General features: G+C 41.3%; 1 protein-coding gene across 2 annotated transcripts in view; it reads right to left on the reverse strand.

Moving 5' to 3' along the window:
* The window catches only part of NCOA5 (nuclear receptor coactivator 5), a 40,716-nt gene that overhangs the window by 1,644 nt on the left and 18,329 nt on the right, over window positions 1–20,743 (reverse strand). For both annotated transcript variants that reach the window (XM_066586723.1, XM_066586724.1), the window contains 5 exons: window positions 18,216–18,282; window positions 16,497–16,883; window positions 9,438–9,523; window positions 4,807–4,930; window positions 4,490–4,689 (listed from right to left, as the gene is read on the reverse strand). In XM_066586723.1, the coding sequence (XP_066442820.1) occupies window positions 4,490–4,689; window positions 4,807–4,930; window positions 9,438–9,523; window positions 16,497–16,883; window positions 18,216–18,282 (864 nt within the window). The remainder of the gene's footprint in view (window positions 1–4,489; window positions 4,690–4,806; window positions 4,931–9,437; window positions 9,524–16,496; window positions 16,884–18,215; window positions 18,283–20,743) is intronic.

Below are 20,743 nucleotides of genomic sequence, written 5' to 3' on the forward strand. Positions count from 1 at the left end.
GCACATTGATGGTGCAAGTTTCCATCTTAAGTCATTAAAAGGAGTTGTCCCACCAAACGCAGTTATCCCCAATCCACAGGATGAATAGCAGCTGGCTGATAAGGAAGACCCAAAGATTACAAAAGCAGGGGTCCCAAATGGTCATGCATATACACCACCTCTCCATGCATTTCAAATGGGACTTTTAGTACTTCGCCATCTTCACAGAAATGAATAGTGCGGCAACACGCATGCTAAACCTGTGCTCCATTCTTTCAAGGATAACTTTCTGGTAGAATAACCCTTTTAAATTATTTGACCTCACAGAATATTACATTTCATTAATCATGTTGCTTGGCGAGGGCCTCAAGTGGCAGACCCCATCGATCAATAGCGTGAAGAGGACAACCCCATATTATTGGGAGTTATACAATTTAATACACTCAAGAAATATAATGCTTAAAGTGGTTCATTTGCTGTCTTAGAAGTCCTTTTTTTTCTGGCCTCGGGACCGTTGCTATGTGGCTTGGGAGATCATTACTTTTAGAATGCCAAGAGGTCTTCAGTTTTTTTTTTTTAGCAAGCATAAACCAGCCCCGAGTGCATCAGTTAGGAGCTCCTGAGAGGTCTGTTCATACAGGGTTTGCAAGAACCTAATTCTTTACAAAAATGTAAATCCTTTAGAATGGAAATTCCCTTAGAAAATTTAACACTGTGGTAAAGAGTACCAACCAGATCACCAGATTAAGCGCAATGCTTCAAATTAGCCTGTGCTCATTCAGCATTGCCATCTCCTGTAGCAAGTCTGCTTCATACAGTCATGCTATTTTAGTGGTAGGATAGCAGGGTTTAGTAATCTTGTTTTGTCTAGACTCTTGGCTAAGGGGTTGATACAGACAGTCTGTGTATCAGTTTTGGACCACTGATTGACATTAGTAATGTGGTGATGAAGCAATTTCCACCATAGCAGCATCTCCCTCACAAGTCTGAAACTACCCACATTGTTTTTGATAGGCTGTATGTAATTTGCAAGAATTGTTTGAGGTGGTTAGCACTATTTTCACTTGACTTCACCAAGTGGCACACATTGAATTGGTGATTAATCTGAGGATCCTTTTCACACATACGTTTCGCATCCATCACAGACCAGATGTGGTGTCTGATTGTCCAATGCCTATTCCATCTCATTCAGCACTGTTTCTTGTTCTTTATGCCAGTGATATCCATAGCCAGGAAGAGGTAATCATTTCAACATTTTGATAGCAATTCAATTTGCGTATTGAAGTTGAGAACGTCCATATTCAACTCATCACCAACAACAGTGGTTCCGGCTTTTTCTGGACTTCAAAAAACCTTAGGACTGAACTGTGCTTTATGAAAAGACACGGTTGTCAAAGTTTGAAAACGTATTTGTATTGAAGAAGAATAACCGAATTGCACTATGATTGTCCACTCTTTTCTCCATAATGGTGATTAACAGGGAATTTGTAGCAAGGGACGCTACTACTTATATGACACTAGATACAACTTTATAGAACATGCTGTTGACCTTGTATAGGTAGGTGGCAGTATTAGTGGTACTTGTGTTAGTTCACATGCAAGGAAGCATGATTAGTGATGTTGAAGATCTTCCACTTGCAGAAGAACTATCCACAGTTCAAGTTCAACATTTTCTGAAATCTGTTCAGACAATACTATTTTTTGCACTTTAGGAACGTTTGATGAAATTGCGTTCAATGACAAAGTCTTTCGATCACTATAATCACAGGAATCTGTTGCAAATGTAGCAAGCATATGTAATACGCATTGTACAATTTTTCCATTCAGTACTTTTACCACCATCTCCTCATTATTTGCATACTATCTGCCATTGGCTATTCTGTATGGTTGAGAGGGGAAGAAATGAAAGCAGAGCGATTATCATTTCTCCCTCCTGACTTGCGCACAGGAACCACACACAACTAAAAAAAATGCTAAAAATAAAGTCATGTTCGCTTGCACTGGTGAGCAAAGATAATGATCTGCGGAACTCACTGCCTGGGAATCCAGCTGTTCCGAATTGAGGCAGTTGACAACTAGGATGTCTACCACAGCAGTGTGAATGGTAAATGTTGCCAAGACAAGACGTACTGCCCAGGAAAGGGTCTAAGAAACTTCCTCCTTTAAGACATTTGCTACGTGTGGCTCCGAGGTGGTTAGCATACAACACCGCTATTGTATTGTCATTTAGTAATAGATCTCTCTGAGCTCCAGAATGTTTTATAGACAGAAGAGCTTCCCAAGGCTATGGTTTGTGCAATAAAGGAAATAGCTTGTCCCCTCAACCCAGAAGGTTGACATCCAAGGTCAGACCAAGCAATGACCAGAATGATCATGGGAAGTGCAGCCACTACGGTCGGATATTTGCCTCGCGGTTACAACAGCAGCTTGTGTTAGGAGTCATAGACGCCTGAGGCCAGCCACGTCTTTAGTTGCTTGAGATGAGCATCTGACATGATTCCAGAGATGCAGTCAATGCTTCAAAAAGGCAGATTTGGTAAGAGGTCTCCATGATCCTGTTCCACAGAGTCCTAAAGTACCACAAGCTGTGCCATGAGAAGTGTGGTTAGAGTTGGGACATCATAGGGTCTATAATGAACGAGGACGTCCATTTACATATCAAGTCCACAGGAAAAGCAATAGAGGATGTCCTAGAGTTTGGTTTTGAAAACACTTGTCCGTGGGTTTCCTTTCCTTGGTTAAGACCTTTAAGAGCCTTGAATAGTTGGTGAAACATGAGAAAACATTTGGATCATTGAGGAAAGTCTCCTCCTCAGCTTTTGTTCTTGATTTTGAGGTCAGAATAGAAGTCTAGGGCACAAAATCATCACTAATGAAAGTAGGATTTCTTGGAGAGGAGGAAAAATTCAATGAGGGAGCCTGAGAGGTGGTCGAGCCCCTAGGGTGCTCTAGCATCTTTAAACATGTGTTGGACCTGCAACACTGAGCTCCTTTCCCAGCTGCTAGGACTTACCCTGGAAAGTACACAGAAAGATGAAGGTGGTTAGGCAAACCATGGTGCCACATAACCAAACATTAGTTGATGAGATCTAGCCCTTTGGCGCTAGGCTGCAAGCAGGTGACTATATAAGTGGGTCTTAGCCATCAGATGCCACAGATTGGAGCCAAAAAGGTATAAAATCTTCAGATGGCCCATCAAAAGTGGTAATGGATAAGGAATGTTTTTTCCCCCTTTAAAGCCTAGAACCAATCACACTGGCGTGGATAGCAGGTGGTTTAAGGCCCTTTGTGGTCTTCCGCCACAGAAGTGGGTTAAAGTTAATAAAAACAACTCATGCTACAGAAGGAGGAGTACTTGCCCAGAAAGGACTCCCACCATAGTACAAGGCTATTGTGAAGACTGTTTAGTTATGAGACTAGGCAGTAACAAAGTCGTGTGTTAAATTACTCAGCCATACAGGGAGTAGTGGAAGGTCTTTATAGGTCAGGGCTGAGGAGAATCCATAAAAGGAAGGGGACCTAGTGGTGAGGCCCCTAGGCACAATACCTGAGCTTTCCAGATAAAGAAGTCAACTACCAGCCAGAGGCGCACTCCAGTGGGTGCGAGGATATTTCCCTCCTGAAAAGCGCAGTGGCAGGTGAAAACGTAGTCCTAGAAAGACCAAAAGAAAACTCCACCGTGGGGGATGGGTGGGAGCATTTCTGAAGACGGCATATACTAGGAGAGACCAGTGAAAGTTGGAGCAAAAACGGGACACATACACAGACGTCCAACCCTACCACACAGCCAATGGACAGGTGAACGTACAGTTTCTGGTAGAAAACAACACTTTTTATTTAATCCTTTACAATTAATGTAATCCTGCAAGACACTAAGTGTCTGTAACCTGAAAAAACAAAGCTCCACAAAACAAACAAATGCATAAAATTTGTCATATATGAGTAAATCAGAAGTCAGAGCAGTAGTAATTGCTTAAAAGACGTAAAGAGAGACATAATTCTTTTTCTTTTTGGTGGACAGCTGACAGTAAGAGAGTTACTGTGTTAATAATTGATGCTGCCCAAATACCACAGGTCACCTTCAAAACTTTTTTCATAGAAGCAAATAAAGTAGCTGCACTTCCATTTGACACTTCTCAGTATTAAGGGGAAATCAAACGAACTGTACTAAAAACATTGCTGTTGGTGAAACATGTTGGGAGACCAGCTCCTCGGCGTACTCAGGGTATATCAAGGCTAATACTGAGCCAGCCAGCACATTTATCACACAAAAACGTGGGACACCAGTATATTCAACCATCAATACCAACCCTATGTGACACTCTCCGGCCAAACGGACTACCGCATCATACATCCTGATAACTAAATGAGAGGAAGGCGGGACCCAGCTTACATCAGAGCTGGGAAATCCCAACAAACTAAAACCGATAGAGGAACATGCTCAGTAACAAAAATGAGACAATTTCACATTTTGCGCAAAACGTTTTATAGGATCAGTTGATATCGTTACCTTGAGGTGTTCCAAACAGAATATTTACGGTGCAAGACCGATGAGTCTGGTGTTGTTGTGATATGACTATAGCAAAAGGTGTGCCGCCTCTAGTCACATCTTCCAAAACTTGGGATAAAGATACCTCTGTATTCAAAAATATCAATTCCACTAACATGCCCAGGTCACGGATTTTTCTTCCCACCAACTCTGCATATTCCCTGAAAAACAGCCATAATATTGTTAGTTTGATTCCATTGTCAACAAAACACTAAAAAAAAAAAAAAAAAAAAAAAAGAAAGGAAGGCTGAGTAAATGCATATGGCATGCTTGCTTACTTTGACTGCTTGTTTGCCACAACAGAGCAGTCCACACGGCGATCCTGTTCCGGTTTTCTTTGAAGTTCATCAAAATATTGTCGATAAAGCTCCTCCCGTCGACGTTCTTCACGCTTGTATCGATCTACAAATATAACTCAAAAGTTATTATTACATACTTGCATCACAAAAAGCTGCAAAACTGAACTTTCAGTAACCATTACCTTAACGAACACTTTTGTGCGGCTCAAGATAAACATGCGCTCCAAAATACACATTTCCTTTTCTTGAGGTAGGCTGACAATTTGGTAGTTATACTCCTATAGTACTACAACTACATGTTCTGAATGAAACAAGATTTTCAGCAAAAAAATGTAAAATAAATAGCCAGAGGTCAGTAAGGCCAGTTTGCATTGGAGGTTCCATTAGGAGTCTCCGGCACAGATACAGTAGAGAAGAAGATCCTACTAGGTGGGGAAAAATGCCGGCAGGTTGTGGAAAGGACCTTGTTACAGTCAATGGAGTCTGTCCAGTGCCATTTGTATCTGGTACAACTTGGTGTCTTCATTGTTTGGCTCCAGGGCTGGAGCTGCACAACAGAATTAGAAGCACAAGCATGAAGAGTCTTATCAAATTATCCTTTCTGATTTTTCTTTCTATCTAAGCAATATGAACTTCTGGAAGGTTTCCATCAGAGTTCTAGATTTGCCAAATACTTGGTGCACAAATTGCAGGCACGTTTTCCCTATACCCAAATTACCCGAGGGTTAAAGCAATTTGGGTGTAATGCGATTTCTTCTCTCCCCCCCCCCCCCCCCCCCCCAGAAAAAAAAAGCACACACACTTTAACCCCTTAATGACCGCCGATAAGCCTTTTGACGCGGACAGTTTGCGGATTCTGCATCATTGCCTAGCGATGACGTGGAAAAAAAAAAAAACTGTACTGTGAATCTCAGACATCCATTCACAGTATAGAAAAAAAAACAAAAAACACAGGTACGTAGGATCACCGGCCAGACCCAGGGTCGGAATCCGCTGCGGGCTCCTGCATCTGGAATCCGACCTGCTTGCGTGCAGGGGGACCAACAGCTAGATTCCATGCACAGACAGCTGTTTTGGGGTGCTTGCCCCTCATCAGTGTGCAGCAGGAGTCCGCTTTTGCTAGAGGCCTGTGATGTGGGTCAGAAAGGCTATATTTTCTCCTTAGGGAGAGCGCCTAGATGGTGCGTGAGTGAGGAGACTTAAAAGGCCATTCATGCTCCTCTGGGTATTATGCAAATAAGGGAGATGGAACAATACCCCCTTTTTATTGGATCTAAAAATACTTATTTTCAACTTCATGCCCCTTTTTTCTATGCCCTTGAAATTTTAAAATTGCAGTTTCCCAATCTGGAAATGCAGAAGTAGAAACAGGTAAGACACTCCATTTCTAAAGTTGTACGGACATTTAACATACCCCGATCCACAGTATCACTTGTGTACCGAGAATACGTCAGAGAAGACATTACCACCATCAGAAGACATCCACATTCTATGCAGGAGGCCTCTCCCATATATCCCACAGGCCAGTGTAGCGTTCTTTAGCTTCCACATGATATGGGAGCAGAAGACCCACCAGAACGGCACTATTAACACCATGACAATGGGCACAGCGCCTCAACTGGCTTCGTGAGGTTGCCAAATAGACCCTAGAGGACTGGCAACAAGTGCAGTGGGCCAATGAGTTACAGTATCAATTGTTTCAGGTTGATAGTAGAGCTTCCATGTGGCGCAGACCCAACAAAGCTACGGACCATAGTTATTAACAAGGCACTGTGCAGGCTGGTGGTGGTTTCATACTGGTATGGGATATATTCTTATGACATCGTTTGGTCCACCTAAACACATCACTGACTGGTGGCTTCTATGTTTCATTGCTTGCTGACCATTTTCCAGACCTTGGACGCCATGTATCCCCACAATGCTGGAATGTTCCAGCAAGATAATACACCATGCCAAGTTGTCCAGAATTGGTATGAGAGCATTTTGAAGAGTTCCTACGGATGGTGCGGCCATTTGGCAAACATGAGTCCAATTGAGGATTTATTAGCATGTGGTGGAGAGATCCATTCGCACCAGAGATCCGGCAACTACAAATATCAGAGCTGTGGGTGGCTATCCAGGCACCATGGCTCAACATCCCTCTCAAACGCTTTCATCCACTTGTGCAATCGTAATCAAGTCGAATTGCTGTACTTCAACGGGCTAGAGGGATCCTACATGATATTAGTCCTTGTCCTTTTTTGTACGTCAGTGTAAAGCACAAGTGTCAAACTCAAGGCAAAATCCATCCCACCGCATGATTTTATGTGGTCCTCGATAAGGTCTGGGCGCAGAAGGACCGGCTCTCCACTTTCCGTCTGAATGCTGTCAACATTTGGCAGAGGGGGTGGTGTCAGCACAGGGAGCAGGTGCCATCTTGGATTCTGAGCTCTGGCATCTACCTCCACACTACTTTGTTCAACAACTCACAGGTGGTGTCATAGCTCTGTCAGTCCTACCTAGGCAACCTAGCCACCCTCCAAAGTAGGATGCTCAATGCTAAAGAGATGGAAGGATAAAGCCCATCATTGTGCATAGAGCTCCATAGGCATGTTAAGGAGTAGTTACATCTAGGGCTCATTCACATGGGCGTATGTTATATTGGTCTGTAGGATACACAGCATTTTCTCAGACCAAAATTGTGCCTATTCACTACAAATTTGTACCTTCTTGCCCTTTTTTGTGTACGTATTCACTGCATGTTTCATATGCGCAAAAAAAAAAAAAGCCCAGTAGATTTCTCCTGCCTTCATGCATAAATGCGGATTTATCATGCGTATTCACACAATCCCGTTGACTTTAATACAGACCAAAACGCATGAAAAAAATGCATGTTGACATACATCATTGCAAATCAATGGTGTTGAAGGGGTTGTCTCGCGGCAAAAATCAAAATTTTACATTACCCCATTCCCCCTGTCACCCCCCTGGCATAAAATAGCCATTTAGAGCGGTTTTTAAACTGCTTGCTACTCACTGATCCGACGAAATATGGAGTTATAAAAATCTTCTCCCTAAGATGGCCGCCGGTCCTTTCCCAGGGATGCACTGCGGTTTTCTCCCATGGTGCACCGCGGGTCTTCTCCCATGGTGCACCATGGGCTCTGTGCGTTCCATTGCCGATTCCAGACTCCTGATTGGCTGGAATCGGCACACGTGACGGGGCGGAGCTACGATGACGCGTGACCAGCTCTCCGGCACGAGCGGCCCCATTCACCAGCCAGAAGCACGGACTGCGCAAGCGCGCCTAAAAACGCCAGAAGACATCAGAATTAGACGGATCCATGGAGACGGGGACGCTAGCAACGGAGCAGGTAAGTGAATAACTTCTGTTTGGCTCATATTTAATGCACGATGTACATTACAAAGTGCATTAATATGGCCATACAGAAGTGTATAACCCCACTTGCTGCCGCGAGACAACCCCTTTAAAGCAGTCTGTTTTGCACATGTAAAAAAAAAAATATATATATATATATACACATACATGTAATATGGAGTGCAAATACGTCAATGTAAACCGGCCCTTTGAAGGCAATCAATGTTCTTCACTGGCTTAACTAAAGGGGATGCAGTTGAGCCCAGGCCCAGGAGCCTTAGAGGGCCCATAAGGCCTCTTAATAGTACTAGGCTCCCTACATAGAGAAGAAAGTATTCTAGTTGGGGCCCTGTTACAGGTTTTGCATTGGAGTCCAGGATCTTCAAGTTACTTTATTCTGGGCGCATATTTGGAAAACTAGTTGTTTTTTTAACCATTTAGGACGTACAAATTTAACATTACTTAACATTTTGAGGAACACTTTGTTTTCCTACACCAAGCCAAGATTGCAAAGGCTCATAGGTGTCAGAATGCTATATATCCTCACTAATGACCTAATTTTAAAACCTACACCCATTAATATATTCACTGAGAGGGGTCATGAGTATTTTGACCCCACAATTTCTTTTTTAGGAGTTAATGCAATTTAGAGGAGAAAGAAAATAACGTTTCATATTTTTGAAAATATGTCATTTTAAAAGACATTTTTCTATAGTGCACATGAAAATGAGGATTTACATCCCAAAATGGAAACCCCAGTTTGTCCTTTGTTCAGAAACCTACCCATTGTGGCCCTAATCTTATGTCCGTATGCACAACTGGGCCTAAACCGAAAGGAGCAGCCGGTGGCTTTCAGAAGACATTTTGCTTGAAGGCGATTTAAGCCCCATTGCCCTCTTGTAGAGCCCTTGAGCGGCCAAAACAACAGAGAACCCCCACAAATGACCCCATTTTGAAAAATAGGCCCCATATCAAATTCATCTAGGGGTGAACTGGGTCTTTTTGAATGAATCTAAGCAAAGCAGTAGGGAAAAAAATACGATTTTCATTTTTTTGGCAACAGGAAGGCCACAGAGACCTGACAGCTCTCCCTCCTCAGCCGTGGACAGGGGGCCTAAAGCTGTAAAGACTTTAGAAACAACTAAACCCATCACCAATACAAGCATTCATGGAAACCTAAAAAAACAAAAACACGCATATTGAAATCCCTTCTGTAGCAAAAAAAAAAAAAAAATTTGTCAAAAATACACACCGTCTTGTTGTTTATCCACAGGTTCTCTGTAACGGTCCAAGTACTCATCCCGCTTCCGGGAATAATCATCAAATACATTGTCAACTCTGAAAAAGGGCAAACACACAGAAAAAGACTTTAGAGACTAAATATTAACCGTCATTCACATTAGAAATAAACTTGTGCCTTACGAATATTTATAATCTGCGTGAAATGCGTTAGTTTTATTTTTTCTGTAAAACATAGGCAAGTTGCGTCAATAAGGCTCCGCCCATGTTCTCGTGTTTATATGGCGGCATTGCCTATGGATTCTGCAGAAACTAAATCATAGCACGTTCTATGGAATGCTGTATGTGGGACCAAACAAAACTCACCAAGACAGACATCCGCTGAGAAATAAGTAGCCATATTCTAGTGTGAAATACCAAAGGGGCCAGCAAAGTAAATACGATTTTAAGACTCATTTAAGGGTCATTTACATGGGTTGATTATCGCTCAGAATTCGTTCAAACAAACGAGATTAAGCGATAATCATATAAATGTATTTGCTCACTTCTCATCGCATAAAAAAAACATTGCTGGATTGCGGGATTCACACCGAGTCTAACTGCTCTCGCTCTGTGCTTCACTTAGAATGTGAAGTGCTGAGCTCCGCCGGTCTAAATGCTCTGTCCAAGTGCTAATGTCCTTAGCGGTGACGTCATGTGATCCATGTTGCTATGCCGACCGCAGGTCCTGGACGTCCATTTCCTCAGTTCAGCCTGTCCAGACAGCACTACAGCAGTGAGTAGAACAGGGAAAAATGGTGTATTACAATAGGGGCGACCGCCCAAGGCCCAAGACACCAATGGGGGGGCCACAACAGTCCCAATAGCCTCTATTGTAATCCACACTGCTAAACCCCCAGCTTCAGGTAGAGGAAGGGATAAAGCAATTTCCTATTCTCGCAGCCTTCCATCTCTGCTGCCTGCAATCTCGCTCCGATGCAGACACGGGGAAGGCTGTGTGTAGTAAGTAATTTAACCTTTCTCTGCCTGCATCTGAAGACTATAGCAGCAATGGGGGACCCCACTACTACCCGTGGCGGCCAATACGCGGGACCCCACTACTACCCGTGGCGGCCAATACGCGGGACCCCACTACTACCCGTGGCGGCCAATACGCGGGACCCCACTACTACCCGTGGCGGCCAATACGCGGGACCCCACTACTACCCGTGGCGGCCAATACGCGGGACCCCACTACTACCCGTGGCGGCCAATACGCGGGACCCCACTACTACCCGTGGCGGCCAATACGCGGGACCCCACTACTACCCGTGGCGGCCAATACGCGGGACCCCACTACTACCCGTGGCGGCCAATACGCGGGACCCCACTACTACCCGTGGCGGCCAATACGCGGGACCCCACTACTACCCGTGGCGCCCAATACGCGGGACCCCACTACTACCGGTGGCGCCCAATACGCGGGACACCATTACTACTGGGGCCATTACTAGTAGGGGGTCATTACTACTATACGGGGCGGATTTGCTGTGAAATTTACAGTAGCTGTAGCAGAAAGTGGATGAGATTTTGAAAGTCTCATACACACATGGGAGAAGTCTGCACAAAACCCGTGCTGATATTGACATGCGGTGTGGGATTCTAATTCCGCAGCATGTTCATTTTAAATATAATGTACTTGCCCGGGTACCCAATACAGAACGCGTTTTTTGTTGCCAATAGCAACCAATCATAGCTCAGCTTTCATTTATTATTCTGCTGAGGTAAAATGAAAGCTGCATAGTCATTGGTTGCTATATATATTATACTGGTGAGGTAAAATGAAAGCAGCTCTGTAATTAGTTGTTATGGGAAACCGTATTTAATCCTATTAGTGCTGAGGTAAAACGAAATCTGCTCTGCTTGGTTGCTATGGGCACCAAAAACAGTTGTTTTTTTTAACCGTTACACATTTTTTATATAGGAGGGCCAGTGTTCATAAATTTGCCCCCTGCATTCCTCTCTGGGGACAGATCATTATCCACACGGACATTCAATGTGGACATAAAGGACAAAATGGGCAAATGATCGGTGGCTCGACCAGGGTTAGGGCTAGGGCTAAACAGCAGTCCTGAAAGACAAGTGTTCAATGCTCAGTCTGACTCTTCTAGTGGAAATTACTTGTTGGAAATAACCGTGAATACTAAACCAAGTACGTACATTCCATTGGTGAAAGCAAATTTGGGGTTTGTTGCATTACAATTCAAGCAAAAGGCAAAAAAAAAATGCAAATAAGGTTGCCAAGACAACATTTCAGATTTTTTCTTAGCCCATAACCTCCCCTGGGTCGAGATTATAATGTGTGCATAATTTCATGTCAATCGGTCGTACAGTTTGTGAGTGATGCTCAAACAGACAAACAATGACAAATATATAGAAGATATCAATAGCTCATCCAATGCTCCAGCATTCCTCCCTGTCATTTTTATAATGACTACGAAAAGAGAAAAATGTGATGGCTTTAGGCGCAGCTGACTGAAATATAAAGTTCAATAAAGTAGTAAGCTCAGCTTCTCCATTTTATTTTAAACAAGCATTAAAAAGACCTGTTTCGGGGCAACACCCCTTCCTCAATTATAGCTGGGGATACACCTTGTTTTAGCTGGAGGTAAAAAATCATATGTTGTAATAAGCCATGCCCCTAACCCCTCCCCATAATACACCCTCTATCCCGCTTTGAGGCTCCACAAGAAACTTGCTTCAAAAAGAGCTCCACGGCAGAAAAAGTTTGGGAACCACTGATCTAAATTTAAAATAAAAAATGTAAAAACCCCACATATTTGGTATTGCTGCATCCATAAAAGTCCGGTCTATAAAAGAAACATATTTACCCCGTAGGTGAACGTTGTCAGAAAAAAATAAACCCAAAACAAAAACGCCAGAACTGCGCTTTTTGGTTCACTCTGTCTCCAAGAAATATAATAAAAAGCGATCCAAAAAATAAGTGCGTTTTAAAAAATTAAATATTTTGGGAAAAAATATAAAAGTAGTACAGCAAAAAGATAAATAGATAAAAATATTTAAAGTTTGGTTTCCTAGTAATCATACCGACCCATAGAATAAAGTTATCGGGTCAGTTTTGTTGCAGTATGTACACCATAGAAACAAGATGCACCCAAAGATGGTGGAACAACGTTTTCTTCTATTTCACTACACAAAAATTTTTTGAAACATTTCCCAGTACATTATATAGTACCATTGAAAAATACAACTCGTACTGAAGAGTTATGATTTTTTCAGGAAGGTAAAAAAAAAGGGGCCACATCCTTAAGGGGTTAACTGCTTATGCGCAGGAAGCAGACAGCAGGACGCAGCAAGGGATTTCCTTGAGGTGCGTGTATGACACCAGCTACATCATCCACATCAAAGGGGGCTGGAGAGGCGGGCAGAGTTGAAGAAAAAAAAAAAAGCAGCTAAGGGAGTCAGGTCTGAGCATGCCCGACCAGCATAACAGTGAAGAATACAGGTCGTAACCATTGGAGAACTCAGCAGGGGAGGGGGATCACAAATAATGTCTCTGCAGCTTTGTAAAAACATGCTATAACACTATATTCCAAAATTACAGGTTATCACCTTATGAAGGGGCCTTATAACTTTTTAGTCGCTATAATACCCCTTTAAGAAATGTTTTTTAGAATGTCTCCTTATGGCAGGGATAGAATGTTCCAACAACTTCCAGGACATTTTAAAGAGAACTCATCACATTGAACACTGTACCTGATCCACTGTTAGTGCATTATAAAGTGGGATGAGCTAAGTTTTGTGGGAAAAGATTCAGCGTTTGGGTACAGGCACACGGACTATATAAAAATAAAAACACACACAAAGAAAAGCCACATATTTGGTATCACAGTTTACGTAAGGGCTCCTTCACACTGGCGAGGGCGATATCATGGTCCAATATCACCCTCAAAATCCTTCAGAAAACTTCTAGATGTGAGGAGTTTTCACATGGAAAGAACCTCTCACCCCTACGGGGGTTCCCTTCATCCCTCCCCACTGCGGCAGGAGGAGATCACAATGTTCTCTCACTGTTTTCAATAGGGCTGGCGCAGCTGCCACCGGACCCATTGAAAGCAATGAGCAATGAGAAAGAACATACTGCGATATTTTTCACGCAACCTTGCAGGAGTGAAGACATCGCAAATCAGAATGAAACCATTGAAAATAATTGGTTTCATAATCACGCGTTTTCACTCACATCGCGAGAAAAATCGCACGATTTTCTCACCAGTGTGAAGGCCCCCTAAGAATCTGATCTAGTAAAATAAATATCACAAGGTTTATCCTGTACGATAGAGGCTGTAAAAAGGGAAGGGAAGTAGTGCCAGAGCTGCAATTTTTAAGAAGCTGGGGCTCCAAAAACATCTGCATAGAAAAATGATCAAAGAGATGTATGCACACCAAAATGGTGGTAATAAAAACTATAACTCACTCTGCAAAAAGACAAGTCCTTTCACAGACGAAAAAAAATAAATCACAGTTTTCAGAATATGGGGATGGAAAGCATTGTTTAGAAAAAGATTTTACTTTTAAAGTTTTTAAAAAGTTATGTACATTAACAAATACAACTGAGTAATGAATCTCCGTTCCAAAATTGCTTAATGCACTCTATACATGTTCAATGTGGGAGTCTTTAGTGATACTAGACAACCTAAAACATATCTGTGGTGCAATAGAATCGATCAGATGATATGCTGGGATGTGACTAGGCATGGTAGCCAGTAGCCTACAGGACCCTGTTGCTGAACAACAGGGGTTACAACTCACCCCAATGTGAATGACTGAACCAATTTCACGTCTGAATGAGCCAATGATGTAGTATAAACAGGCTGCCCGAGCGAACTCTGACATAGTTTGCTCATTGAAATGATAAATCATTTGATGTAAAACCGACCCTAAGGGTTCTTTTACATGGGATGATCGTCCCAACTGTCATGGCTCCTGTGCTCTCGCACAGACACGATAATCACCCAACAACTGAAGGCAAGAGTGCGCCAGAGAGCTCTACGGCCACCTGCCTCCGTTCAGAGTAAGCAGGAAGTCGTGCATAGATGGACTTCCTGTGTCCGTGGGCAGATCGTCATTCGGCTTTTATGCACACATAACGTGAACGGTAAGTGAACAGATGATCTTTTGGATTCAATCGTTGGCCATATTTACACTGCACAATAACTCTAGCCTTTTTGCATCTGGCGTGTGATACATCAATTCTTATGGAATCTTGGGTGTAGAATCTGAATTTAGCTTTAGAAAATGATGCATCCCCTAAGATTTTTATGCAACTTAGTTTTTTTTCAATTTTTTAAAAAAGGTTCTCGTTTGTGTGCTCTCGTTTTCTGGTGAATTACGTATATAAAATTAAAAAATCAGTGACTATGCTAAACTCTATTTGGATGTAATACACAGTGGATGAAGTTCTAAAAATGATCACTAGATGGCAGAACAATGTAGTTGTGCGGGAAGGGTACTGGCATTAGCCTATCGAGGTACTGCTGTTTGGTGCATGTTGCAATCTTCATGAAGCACTTCTCTTTATGGTTATCTCAGCGTATTGGTATGTTTTGAGTTTCCGTTACCTCAGTTTGTGTTTATCTGTTTCCTGTGTGAGCTAGTCAGTGAAACATTCTGACATATCAGTTATAGTTAGTACCACGGCAACCGGAAAACTTCCCTCCAAAAATCCAAAAGGAAGACAAATCACAGATTAAGTTAAGAAGCCTTATAAATTGTATTTGGATTGTGATCAGCACAACTACTCTAACCAAATGGATAAATTGCGGTAAGCCATGCTATTAGCTGTTCCAATGATTTGGTATGAGCCAACTAATCATGCGGATTGTTATTGTTGCGTCACAAATATTGCAGGACATTCCAGTAAAACCAACACTTGACGCTTGACAAAGATCTTTTTTTTTAAAGGTCGAAACGTCGCAGCTTTTACATGGAGGAATAAAAGTTTTTTTTTATCTATCTAAGAAAGATCCTGGAGTGCTGACTTCACCACAACATACTAATTGGTAAATATATTCCAGTAAAACCAGACATAAAATATTCAGATGTGCCTTCAGTACCTAGATCTGTGCCTCATGGGGAAACGTGCACATTCCTGTCTGTAACTTGCAAACCACTGCGGACCGATCGGACGAAAGCTAAATCAGAAGTTGAACTGTAGAAGAGCACAACCCCAAATCTCATGACAGATCGCCATACCTCATAGAACAGAAGGAACTAAACGATTTGGGTCCAAGATTTAAAACTTTCTAAACAGGGAGAGGAACTACTGGGTTCTAGATGGAAGCAATGGAATCTTCTAGCTGAAAGGACAAAGACTTCAACTCTTAGATTAAGAAGCAGCAGTCTATCTGAATATTTTGAAGTGTAGAATTGAATGTGCTTGTATAGAACATGGGGTGTAGAAATTCTCTAAAAATTCATTTTTTACATTCACATCTTGATTTCTTCCCGAATAATTTGGGTTCCTTCAGGGATGAAAGAGAAAAGCTTCATTGTCTCATTTTGCCAAACCAAACGAGTTTGAATGTTGGAATATATAAAGCGCTTTTGTTGACCTCACGTCAAGAAATACATTACCAGAAAAAGGGAGTTCTGAGTAATTTTTTTTGTACCTAAAACCAGTCAATATTTCCTAATACTGTATTATTGTCTCTATTAGTGCTGTGTATCTCGGAAATGTGACGTAATGGAATCTGATATTTCCACTGAATTCAGGACCCAAATTTACGTAAATCAACCTATTTGCAAACCAAATACAGAAAAAGTTTAAATTTGTTGGACTAGTGTAATCGTTCGGTTTCGCATTGAGCCAACGATTAGCTGAATGATAATTGTTCCATCTACAAGGACGCGAAGGAAAAGCTTCAGCAGGCTTAATAGGGGTGGGATTGTCCCAGACTTCAGAGACCTTAAATGTCATACTTTACACTTTTCATCTAGTTGCTCATGTATGATATATTTCATTCAGTCAAACGCAAAAAAACACATATCCTACCTACAGAAGAGGAAACCTTACCTATATGGATTTCTTGTGTCACGGACATCAGTAACACGGTCATACAGCGAATCTTTAACTTCTCTCGAATCACGGGCATCACGAACACGAATCTCTCTTGTATCTGTTAGATCTTTTGCATCACGTGGGTCTCTGTAGTCTCTAGGGTCACGGGCATCTCGTAGATCTCGGCCATCCCTTGAACTATGCCCATCCCTAAAATCTCCATCACGAGCATCTCTCAAATCTTTGTGATCTCTAATGTCCCTCGGTTCCCGAATATCTCGCGAGTCCCGAAGGGATCGTGAATCTCTTTCTCTTGGCTCTCTACTGTCTCTCCTGGGGCTGGAGCGAAGAGGAGATCGGTCTCGCCTTGGCTCCCGAGTTTCACCATATCCATACACATCTCTGGAGCGCCAAAAACAAGCTATTAGTTTTAGTTCAGAAAAAAAGACAAGAAGCTGCAGTAATACTCAAAGCTTTTATACATAAAGATATTTTATTTTTAGGGATTGGTTTGCCTCCTTAAACTGAACATAAGTCTGCGATAAAATAATGCCTGCTGGTCTTTGGACTTGAAATAAGATCACCGAAATAGTTGCAGACATTACTTTAAGTCTTTGAATGTTTAAAGTTAACTCTATTCACCAACTTTTAACCGTTTTGCAAGACACAATTTTAATTTGATTTGCACCTACATTTTATTTTTATTATTTAAATACTAGTAACATTCTGTGAAGAGCCGCGAGTACGTTTCTGCTCATCTTATTTAAACAAAAACGCCCTAACAAATTATTTTCTCTCCGCCGTGTTGATTAGTCAAGAGGTTGTGCCGCAAATGTACAAGATGAAAAAAAAAACGTTACTGATCCAACCAGGAACCTCTGAAGAGAAAGCCAAAATTTAGTGGGACTCCTTGAAATTTGATTTTGCACAGTTATTCCTCAACGAACGCTGTTCAGAGCAGGGGTTAAAACATATTGTTCCTCGATAACATACATCCAGTAGAACATATGAAGTCAGTCATTAAAGTGTTAGGCTGGCTGCCCAAGGCCCGTGACGGAATATCACTAGCGATATTCCGTTGCGGGGGAGGAGCACTCAAGGGATCGCCACAGAGAATTGCAACAAATTGCAGCATACAGCCATTTCAATCCTGTAAGCGGAGAAGTCGCTATGATTTTCCGCTCGTCGACGTTGGGCTGCACTTTCCATAGTTAGCCTATGGAAAGCATGCAATGTCCACGGACGATTTATCCCTGCGGATCTCGCAATGAAAACATGCCCGTGGACAGGCAGTCTAAAGTTTGCATTTTCTCGTACTGGTTTTTTTATTTTTTAGATGATTAAGATATTAAAAAAAAAACAAAACAAAGTTTTAATACGAAGCGGGTTTTAAAAAAATATTAAAGTTTTATATATATCATAAAGAGGGAAAGAAAAAGGAAAAACATACAAAGACCAAATAGAGTAATTTTTTTAATGTTATATAAAGCTCTTAAGCATCCTTTCTAATTTAAGTTTTAAATCCCAGATTAAACGCAGTAAGAGCGAAGAACGAAAAAAAATCCAAGGCTGCGCCGTACTTTTGTGACATTGCCAAACGCTTAGCAAGTGGTTGGTGTGTTAAGAGTGGGAAGACGTCCGTCCATCTACGTAACCATCAAAAAGGATGGTAAGAGATTGATCCAGGAAATCCAACCAACAGAAAACCCAACGTTTCGCTTTGAAGTACTTTACCTTCGTGATGGGCTTGACCTGGAAGGAGCTTTATACATATTTCTTCTTTCCCCTGCCAGGTTAATATCTGAAAAGCATAATTAACCCATCTGTTCAATAACTTGGAAGCAGTCACAATAACCAACACAATTCTAGAAAAAAAACAACTACCACCATGGAGGAATTTAATCGATGGACATTTATTAGAAATCCACGTAGCATGATCTAAACTACACAAAAAAAAAACTTGACTGAAAGAAACTATGAAATTCTAGGGAAAAAAAAAACATGATGAGAGAATGTCTTCAAATTCAGTAACCGTAAGGTATATTTGGTAAGTGTCCTACACAAAGTATAAAAGGGAAACAAAACATAAGTCTCATTTTGAACTTTAACGTAGATTTTATTTTGTAGGAAGCAGTAAGCTTTAAATGACATTTAGATAAGCTCAGTTCTGTATGTTTAAGAGCTGGCAAGCTTTTACTTCAAAACTTTAAGAGTTTATACTTGGATGTCCCATTAGCAGAATATGCTCAAAGCCAGGCACAAGAATGAAATATAGCTGAATCAGACACACACTGCTTCACTGTGCCAGCCAGAGCATGAAGGCAAACATATTGCAGATTACCGTAAGAAAACACAATGAGGAATAATTTAGCTTTTTTTCCCCAGTATGCTGAAAGCAATAAAAAGCTGCGAGGGAGGCGTAGACGCAAGAAAACTTTTCCCACAATAGTTTGCCACTGAGATGAGTGCCGCCCATTTTCTTAGATCTTGCTTGGTTTCAAGCCAAAATTGTACTTTTTTTTTTTTTTTTAAAAAGGGTAAAAATATTTTACTATGTTGAATACATGTAGAAGAATATTAGATCAAACCTTTCACAATGGAATTAAATCTGCCCTAGCATGCACTTTTTTCTTTTTTGCGTTTCTCTTCTTGGACATTTTTATTTTGAAGTTAAAGGCTCTACATTTTCACAATTTTTATATTCAATAATTTCATATTGTTAGAATATGTTGAATGTTAGAAAAAGTAGCCGTTATGCCTGCTGAAGACATGAGTTGGTCCTGTTTTTGCCCTCTTGGTTCCATCTTTTACTGATATAGGACTTTACAATTATTTAACAGCTCAAGAAATGTGATGGAAAGACCAACATACACCACACAATGTTATCTTTTGATGACAGGTTTTCTTCCACAGCGATTTATAGTAAGGACATCAACCATATGAAATGTTTTAAAGTTCCAGCAACAGTTTGAATCAGAACCCCCCCCCCCCCCCCAAAAAAAAAAACTGCACAATTTCTACAGTTTTCAACGGTTATTCGAATATAACCCTAGAATTATTTACCAATAATAAGGTTTATTGGCATTAACATTTACGAATACGACCTTGACTTTGCTGTATAGCACTAGCAAACTGACTTCTTTGTGGAGTCAATATGACAAGTCCTGCCATGTAGTAATTTTGTTCATTTTAAGTAAATAAAGTAAAAAAGCATTTTTGCTAGTTATCACACTGGCTACCATATAAGCACAAGTTGTTTGAAAATTTAGTGCCCATTAAATTACAAATAGTCACGAAAGCTCCTGCAGCCGTAATGTGCCATTAAGCATTCATGTGTCAACTGAATAACTGGCTTCAGTAACAATCACATCACAGGGACCAAAGGTAACATCTAAAAAAGGAGTGTTTGTTATTTTGTACACTTATTTGCTGTGTGGCCAAATTTGAAAACTCCTGGTCAACCCCTTTAACGACGTGATTTAAAATGTGATTGCAACTCAACATATGTTGATCACAAGTGTCTGGGGTTGAGATAATACATTTGCCAAAGTAAGAGCTAAATTCTAAACAAAGCCTAAATTATCAGTGGGTCATTACATAAAGAGGATATTTGATGGACTGAAAGAAAACAGGACTAGCTGACTTTCACAGTCAAACAAACCATGCCAGTCGATGGCAATCTCCTTCACATTTAAACCAAAATTGTGCGCCGTGGGCGATTACAAAAGCAAGAGATACCCGTTCTGACATAAGAATGAATGTATAAAACTTATTAATGTAGCAATCCACAAAAGGTGAAAGTCACATGAGGCTGATTTGCCGCAGACTTTAATCAACAGATTGGCACAGCTAAAATGCACAGATTATTGCAGAGATTTAAAGTCCCAGCCACATGTTGTAGAAATCCTCCATGCAGCCGGGGGTGAGATTTGCAGTGAAGCTGCAGCCAGAATAAAACCAAAAACACACATGCGGACCCTGCAGCGGGTTCATGGCGACAAGATACCTTAAAGGCTACAAATAAAATCAGAATGGTATTTGACCAATTTCCTGTAGCGCATTACAGGTTAAAAGTTTTTACTCTTCTGTTGACATAGCAGTATGAGAACTTGTATTTTGCAGCATTTGCTGCGCAGTATAAACCGCTTTATGCTCCGGGTTGAAAGCATTTAGGAGGATATCAAATATATCTATCTAGGTTTTTCTACTTTTGCACAATAAAACACACTTTGAAGGCAGGAGCATAAAATTTATTTATTTTA

The sequence above is a fragment of the Eleutherodactylus coqui genome, chromosome 13 (genome assembly GCF_035609145.1).
Source record: "Eleutherodactylus coqui strain aEleCoq1 chromosome 13, aEleCoq1.hap1, whole genome shotgun sequence".
NCBI lineage: Eukaryota > Metazoa > Chordata > Amphibia > Anura > Eleutherodactylidae > Eleutherodactylus > Eleutherodactylus coqui.